The sequence below is a fragment of the Abrus precatorius genome, unplaced genomic scaffold (assembly GCF_003935025.1).
Source record: "Abrus precatorius isolate BTA unplaced genomic scaffold, Abrus_2018 Scaffold6, whole genome shotgun sequence".
Taxonomy (NCBI): domain Eukaryota; kingdom Viridiplantae; phylum Streptophyta; class Magnoliopsida; order Fabales; family Fabaceae; genus Abrus; species Abrus precatorius.
Window position 1 is genome coordinate 4,218,960 of NW_020874406.1, and position 8,807 is coordinate 4,227,766.

The window sequence follows — 8,807 nt, forward strand, 5'->3', positions numbered from 1 at the left end:
ATCCGTGCCTTCATTCTGTTTCTCATGTATAAGAACTTTTCAGTTCCGCTTATGGGCTGGATCGAAAGAAATCCCTTTCCTTTCGAACCAAACCTTTCTCTTCGGACAATCTTTCTTGAAGTGACCAGTCTTCTTGCAGAAGAAGCACCTCTGGCCTTTTTGGATTCAACCTTCACGAACCTTTAATAAGGCCTTATCCTTTTTATCCTTGTTGTCCTTCTTACCTGACTTAGCCTTGCTACTACTAGCCCCTTCATGAAATGTGAGATGGACGGAGTGTTCTTTCACCTTCTTCAGCCTCCCTTCCTCCTGAAACAGCATAGCCTTAATTTCCTGTATGTTCTATTTATCCTTAATGGTGTTGTAATTCACCTGGAACTGACCAAACTCAAGAGGGAGTGAGTTTAAAATGAACTGTACTAGAAATAATTCCTTTACCTCCATGCCCATTGATTTCAACTTTGCCGCTTAATTGATCATGTTAGTCTCATGGTCATGAATGGGCCGTGACCAATCAAACTTCTTAGTAGTTAGCTCAGTCAACAGGGTGCCTGTAATGGACTTGTCAGTAATGTCCAATTGTGCATACTCTTTTACCTTTGCCATAAATTTCCTAGCATTTTCAATCTTTGGCATTGATGGTTTAACATTTTCAGCTATAGTCATCTTCAGCAAGCTTAAGCTCAGCCTATTCGACCTTTCCCAAGCCTCACGAAGAGTTCTTTCCTCTTCAGTATTGGTCTCTGTGATGACTGCAGGCTCTTGTTCCATAATGATTGCTAGGTCTAAGTCCATAACACCTAGCTGGAATCGAACTTGTTCAGCCCAATCATCATAATTAAGCTCATTGAACTTGACTACGCCATTGCTCATGCCATACGCATTCATAGAGACTGAAATATTTAACACATGCTTAAACATTTATGCTTTGAATAAACTTAATGGATTCAGACAGTCAACTGTCATTAATTATGCATCTAAGTTTACCTTTGGGTAACGCCTAAATACACAATTTATCTATAATGATGCTAATAAACAACTTTAATTGACAACTAGTCACTCAAACCAATATGCATCTTTGGATATACAAACATATTATAAAGTGCTTACATGTCTCCTTAATGTCATTAATCATATGCAATGATCCACCTTTGGACGATCTCCTAGCATTATAATTAATGAGCTAAAATTTTCACTCTTTGTTTCCATATAGCATCAAACAATTTTGAACAATTTATAACATACAATTAAATACTTAAAGAACTTTTAAAGTTAGGCCACTTTGGTGACTAACAAGCTACCCTTAAAATTAAGCACTAAATTGTGAAGTTCTCATTATGATAATATAATTTAGAATTAATTAACTTGAGAATTTAATCACTTTGGTGAGTAAAATTCACTTTGATGTAATTCTAAAATTATCTATATATTTTATGAATAATATTCTCTATTCTGCCGTAAAATTCCTATGCACGACCGTGCTTTTACTTAATGCATGGCCGTGCTTCGATGAAGCAAGGCCATGCTCATTTCTGATGCATGCCCCTACTTCCTGGTGCATGGCCATGCTTATAATTGATGCATGGCCATGCTTATAAAATACCTAGGGTTCATGTAATTTGGGAAAAACTTTAATGGAGAACCAATCTCTTATGGAGAATCAATGAAATTCACAACCTAGCTCTGATACCAACTGTTAGAATTTTCTTTAATCCATTATGTAATTTCTATTATGCAATGACTATTATGAAATTACCTCTTCCCTTTGAGATCTTGAATTACGTTGCTCTCACAATACAATATATGGTTCTCATACAATTAAGGGTTTAGAGAGCACTAACATGAATCCATTGTTCCTTGATGTTACCTCTCTATTTGATGTCGTTGATTCCTTGGTATTTCCCCAACTCTTCCTTTCTCTTTCAGCTCCTCTCGGATGGTTGAGAGAAAGTTCCTTTATGCGTTTACCGTAAGCTCACTTAGAAACTGTGAAAAGTAAAAAAATAAGAAATGTCGTAACACTCATTTGGTAACCGCTCTTTAATTTATATGAAGGGAGAGGGGAGGGTTTCCTTATAATTGTATTTACAATTATACCTCAATGACTCTATATTTTATATTTAACCACCATCACATTAAATCATTAATTAGAGTCATGCTATAAGTTACATAGGCCACTATAACAAGATTATTAAAATAATCTAACATTAATAACAAATTTTTTAAAAAAGAGAAATTTTAGAGAGATCTAAAAAAAAAGGTGAATCTTTCATAACAAAAGCTGGAAAGAGAATAATTAAAAAGAGAAGAAATTTCTTTTCGAGGAGGAAGCAAAAAAAAATACATTTAGAAATAAGAGTAAAAAAAAGAAAAAAAAAAGAAAGAGCTTCTAATATACGAAGATTGATCATCTTACTGTCATCTTTACTTGTGTTGAAGGGTTCTTCAGGTACGATGAATCTTCGCTCCTTGTATCCTTAGTTAGAGAGAATTATATCTTGTTTATTTAACAATGCCTTCCTGATGTCATGGAACTTACTTAATATCATGTAAAAAACTTGAATATGATATGTAACAACGTAAGAAACGATAAATGGTAGAATCTTTATTTACTTTTGACGTGATTTGACTACTGTAGCATAATGATATGACTTTTGGTTCTTATTTATAATACTTTCAATTTCCATTTTTTTTTTGCAGTCACAGTATGTATATTACAATTATAACATTATATACTAGCTTTTACCAAACTTTTATTCAATGCACTTTTGTCAAATTTTTTATTACTGTACTAAGTCTTTTCTCTACAGCTGGCCAACGATTCATTGTTAGTCTGTCAACTCTTTGATATATATATATATATACTTTATATTATTATTAAAATTAAAATTCATATTTTAATTTCAAAATATAAATATCCAAAAATCAGTAGAACGTTAGTTATATGTTATTATTATTCTGTTTTGTTAAATTCAATCTTTTTCTATAAAAATTTAATAAATAATAATAAAATATTTATTTTTATTTTTTCATTGTTGTTATCTTTATGTTTTCATTTGTTAATCTTATGTAAGTCAATTTATTATTATCTCTATTATAATACACACACATACACACACATATATATATATATATATATATATATATATTAATATTAGGTGGTAGTAAGGTTTGTATTTTTTTAATTTTTTTATTTAATAATTGTATAAAGTTAGACGTAGATATTTTATTTTATTTTTGTGATTCACAAATAAATTTATTTTATAATTACATGATAAATAAATACATAAAATAATGATTTAAAATATTAATGTGTAGCATATCTACCATTATGTATTGTGAATCATTGAGACCTATGTGTACCAACGTTATTTTAGGTTTTATAAATTATCAATTTATATAAAAATTAAATCTAACTTATTAAATTAATCAATTTTATGATTATTTTTTTCAATTAAAATATATCACCTAATTAAAACTATTTCTTTTATTATAAAAAATAACAACTCATCTATTTTATTTAGTTAAAATATATCCATCATCTATAATATTTTTATCTAATTAATGTGGCAATTTATAGTATTATTGTGTAGCATCTCTATCTTTATACACTTTAAATTGTTAAGACTTTTGTGTACTAACGTTACTTTAGGTCTTACGCAATATAAATTTATCAAATAGAGTTATAATCTTTTTATTAAGTAGCTATTTTCTTTAATCAATTTAAATATATTTATTCCTTTCATTAAATGAAATTAATTTTATATTTTAAATTTTCTTAAGTCACATTTCTAGCTTTAATAACTAATAATTAATTACATAGTTTTATTTCTTCGTTTTTATTATATAATACTTTGTTTACAAATAAAATATTTTTAACGATTTGCAATATAGTTGTGTGATATTCCTTCACCTTCTGTATTGTTTCTCGTAGGGTACATGTATATATGCGTTATCTTGTATCCTAAACATTATAATTTTATGAAAATAACTTTAATTTCAAAATAAAATTTCTCTTACTAAACACAATTTTAATCAACCAACTTCAAAATTCTTTTAGGTAGAACTATGTGACTTTGAGTTCTCCATTGCATCAGGAGATACATAGGAGCAGGAATCGAACGCGTCGAGTCAAAACAATTTTCAAAATAAATTTTCTCTTTGTTAAGATACCTAAACAATATCTCAATAAATAATTTTTCTTCTTCTAAAATGAAAATAAAAAATAATTATTGTTTAGGAGTTAAATAAATATTTTTAAAATTAAGATGAATTTGTACAATAAATTTAAGATAACTATTTTTAAACGGACGTTATAAGGTGTTAATACCTTTCCTACACGTAAATGACTCCTGAACTCATTTTTGGTTTCAAAGATCATATTATCTTTAAGTTTTTTCAAGGTTTTCTTAAAATAAACTTTGGTGGCGACTCCTCTGATTTTAAAAAAAATATTTTTATTCTTGAAAGATACTTTTCTTAAACACGTTTTTCGCCGAACTGTTGTCTGTTGCGACCGCCCTATTGCAACACACTAGAAGTAACTTGCTTAAGCCGTGAAGTACAGAACAATAATGGCTTAAGCAATGAATATTAGCTTAAGCGAATGTGTATTAGATTCATACATGTCTTTGATTTGTTTAAGCAAATAGGCTGTGGCTTAAGCTAATTTTGACAAAAAAATTAGATTCATCTTTTGCTTGAGCGAATGTGTGTTAGATTTATATATGTCTTTGATTTGCTTAAACAAATGGGCTGTGACTTAAGCTAATTTTGACAAAAAATTTAGATTCATCTCTGTCTTTGATTTGCTTAAGCGAATTCGTGTTAGCTTAAGCAATTTTGATGAAAAATTTAGATTCATCTTTGGTTTAAGCAAAAATTACAAAGTGAATTCTTTGCGTTTTTTTCTGGTTCAACAAAATATTTTTAGTCAATACCCCTATTCTGATCAAACCACAATGATAATTTTTAAGATAATTGGGATGTGTATATGATGTTTTCAAATAGGAAACCCTTACATTTGAAAGTATAACAATCCAAAGGAAAAAATGGTTATGTAAATTTAGGGTAAATGTGAGAAACGAGTTTGGGAAAAAATAAGAAGGAATTAAAATAGAAGAAAGAAAAATTGAACAAAGTTTATACAATAATATTCCAAAAGAGAGTTACGTGACTTTATTAAATCTTTTACCTTACATTTCTTTTTTCAAACTTTTATCAAATAGAATTCAACCATAGTCCTTTAATTAATCATTGAACTTTACATTGGAAACACAACAAAATCTTGACTGTCTTTTAAGACAAAGATAAGAATGAGTTTGAGAGAATATGATATGATTTCATGTGAATAAACAATTATGTTCTGTCTTAATCTTAAAAAAAATTATAATAAAGAAAAATCTATTTTAAATATTTAAAATATTAATATTCTTTATCTCAAAATTTAATAAGAATTAAACTTTAAATATTCAAATTTGTAAAACCTGCATATCATTTTGTTAATTTATTTATGAGTCACTTATTCCCGTAACTTTCATTATATATATATATATATATATATATATATATATATATATATATATATATATATTATCAACTTGTATATCTTTCTTTTAGTCCAAGGGGCGCATTGCTACACTACCTGCATTTGGTGACCAGCATATTCACGTCTTGTACTACTGGAACATTAGCTATATCTTGCTTCACCGTGACACCTGGGCTCTAGAAAACTCACTTGTGCTAATTAGTTATAATTCTGTTTCCTTCATTTTGCGGAAGGCTTAAATGGTTCTTCGGTCGATCATTCTTAAATTTAAAGCATGTTATATTTGGTCATTGTTGCGTTTTCTATAGTTTTCCTTTCCTATTATTCTTTATGTAGTTCATGTCTGCAACTATTCCTCTATGTTAGAGAGTATGTTGGGCATCAAGGAAACTATTCATGGATATATTCGGTTATCTTGGTCGAGTCAAACTACATTTTCTAGCTGCAATAAAGGAAACAGGCATTTACAATCCTATTTCTTTTGTATTTTTATGGAAAACAGAATTAATGCAGTATCATCAAATTTTTCCCACACTTGTATCATCAAATTCTTTCTCAAGATCTCTTTCAGTCCATCTATTAAATGGGAGCTGTCCCTATCATAGAACAGCACTTTTTTTTGGGGCGTCCAAACACAGGACAGCTTAAGCGAACTACTGGAAAAGTGGTTTCATTTTTTGTGAATTGAAACAGAATAAATGTTATGTGGTGGTAGTATGATGTGTCTTGGTGCTTCCTGTTTAGGTAACGGATGAAACAATGAGGGAGATTCTCAAGGAAGATAGAACCTGAACCTGCAAGTCATAAAAACAAATAGCTGGTCACATGAAATACAATGTCCTGAATGGCTACATATTTATCCTCTCTCGTTTACAATACTGAAGGTCTAATTTCTTTTGCAGCCATCTACTAAGACTCCATTCAGGCGGAAGAATTAGATCAGTTACCCAAAATACAACCAAACCAAGAATATGATCCAGGATTAAGATGTAACAATTCATTCAAGACTATATCATTCTACAACCACAAGTAAATAATTAGGATAAATAAAGCAAACAATAGGAATTAGAATAAGAATCCCTATTTTCAATGCACTATACAATCACTTGCCTCGTCTTTTAGCATTATACTTTAATTTAAAAGGAACATCCCTCAGATATCCAAAAAGCAAAGAAAGAAAAAGGAAAAAAAGAAAAAAGAGAAATAGAACCTATTAAAAGAATATTAAGTATGTTGTATTGTATACAATAATAACATAATGCAAAGGAAGAGGCTGGGTATGCAGGGACTTAATCAACTTCATAAGGTTTTTTCATTGGATACTATGTAAACTTTAACAGACAATCAATCTTCAAAATCAAATTCAGCAAGTTGCAATAATTACACAGTACACTAATAGACACTGAGATTGAGCACTTGATTACTTTTAAATAACAAAGTTCAAGACAATCCAGATTCTAAACACCAAAATGATTCTCACTCTTAAAGTTCACTTACCTCAATCTCAAGAAGGTTCAAGCACATGCTTGAGAATCTCTGTAACCATTTTTATGATCTCTTCTTCCTTACAAGAGGTCACAAAATTTACTGACGACAAAATCCTTTTCTTAGTTTCTCAGTACATGAAGTTCATAGCGTAATAGTAAGTTCATATAAAATTAAACTTGCAAATCTTTATTAGAACCAAGGTGCACTTTCTTACCCCATGCAAGAACTGGAAACTCCCATTTCTGTTTGGGGACTGTCATTACATATGACACAACCTGCAAAAGAATATTACAGCTTTCCAAAAATAAAAGCAGTTTATATGAGATATTATTACCTAGAATTTGAAATAACTAAGAAGAAATGTACCAAAATTGATGCAGCAAGGGAGTAAGGAGACCTAAAAACAAATAATGTCTCCTCTTTTTCATAGAGAAGATCCATAATTTCCATGCAAGCTTCAAAGCTAATCAGTTCACCAACTTTTGCCACTCCCCTGAACTCCACCATTTCGAAGCATGGAATCAGCAAGTAGATACAAAACAAGAAACAACCTTAACATACGGAGATAGAAATAGAATAATGTTTTTTGAACAACTTCGGAGGACAATTTTTAGTTGTCTCCTTTACTTTTGAGGCGTAATTTTTGGGATGCGTACATATAAAAAGTGAGAAATAGAAATACATATACGGTGTCAATTTTCAGTTGTTCAAACAAAAAATTGGATTTAAAATGAGTCACACTCACTTGATCTGAATCCAAAGCTCTTCAAGGAACAAAAAAGCAATGTCTGCTGTGCCAATCTCAAAATTCAACACCTGAGGAAATATCAGTACCAGCTCAGTTCTTAATTCCTATAGTTGAATGATATTCATATCCTCAACCTTGACTTATACCTCCATGAAGAGCACTTCCTGCAGCAGATAAAGTACCTAAAAATTGAGACAAAAAAAGCAGAAGGAAAAGGTTCTTGATCATCACAAAAAGCACAATTGGATCGCTTACTGCATCGAGGAAATTTCGAGTTGTGAAGTGCTGTTCGTTAATGGAAGTGTCCGCCAAGGACTTGAAACATGCAACGGAAAGCGGTTGAGAATCATGTATCTGCATTGCACGTGTCAACACATTGGATCAAGATAAGAAACGCAAGGGTGAAAATTTGAGAACTCACTTTGCTCGAAATCCAAAGAGAAATGAGCGCAAACAGGTGCAATGCGCTTTGTGTGAGAGGTCGCAATAGCCAGCTCGTAGAATTTCCACCTTTTACGAAGCTTAGTAGAACGAGGATCCAACACAGTGAATCATTAACAGAACAGAAGAGAAAAAAGCAACGAGAGAGAGAGAGAGAGAAGTGGAAGATTACGCAGGTAAAGAAGGAAAAAAGCGATCGGCGAACAAGGATAGCGCAGAGTATTTAACAATAGGCGCAACTTGGAAGTGCTGCATTACACAGAATAAACAAAATGAGAAGAGAATTGAGAATGAGAGAAAGGAAGTGGTTAGTTTACTTTACTTGAGCAGATTGGATGAGGAACTCCACTGTAGGGAGACGCTGACACCATGATACCATTGCTTCTGCTTCACCTCTGCGTCAAATTTGTTATTCCTCTTCGAGCAACAATGCTGTATTAACATCCAAGCAAGATTGTTTGTAGGTATATTCTGTGGAATTTTCAAGGTAACTCAGCAATAAAAATTTTCAATTAATAATACTTTAAATAATAATTTTATTTAATAATAAATTATATATAATAATATATATTTACTAAAATT

At 30.6% G+C, this 8,807-nt stretch overlaps 1 protein-coding gene across 1 annotated transcript; it reads right to left on the reverse strand.

Moving 5' to 3' along the window:
• Nucleotides 1–7,052: 7,052 nt before the first annotated feature.
• LOC113870039 (cyclin-J18) lies at nucleotides 7,053–8,604 on the reverse strand. Its single transcript, XM_027506636.1, has 9 exons — nucleotides 8,548–8,604; nucleotides 8,398–8,474; nucleotides 8,206–8,305; nucleotides 8,040–8,138; nucleotides 7,931–7,948; nucleotides 7,782–7,852; nucleotides 7,403–7,529; nucleotides 7,251–7,311; nucleotides 7,053–7,135 (listed from the first exon to the last, which is right to left on the reverse strand). Exons 1-9 carry the CDS (start codon nucleotides 8,602–8,604, stop codon nucleotides 7,053–7,055), a joined length of 693 nt encoding a protein of 230 aa, XP_027362437.1.
• Between the last annotated feature and the right edge of the window lie 203 nt (nucleotides 8,605–8,807).

What these genes read in the sequence shown, in the direction of transcription:
- LOC113870039 (XM_027506636.1), bottom strand. Translation starts at nt 8,604, where the DNA reads ATGGTATCATGGTGTCAGCGTCTCCCTACAGTGGAGTTCCTCATCCAA. An exon ending in CTCTTTGGATTTCGAGCAAA is followed by an intron (nt 8,139 to 8,205) that starts GTGAGTTCTCAA and finishes CGTGCAATGCAG; the next exon opens with ATACATGATTCTCAACCGCT. An exon ending in CCCTTGCTGCATCAATTTTG is followed by an intron (nt 7,312 to 7,402) that starts GTACATTTCTTC and finishes ATTCTTTTGCAG; the next exon opens with GTTGTGTCATATGTAATGAC.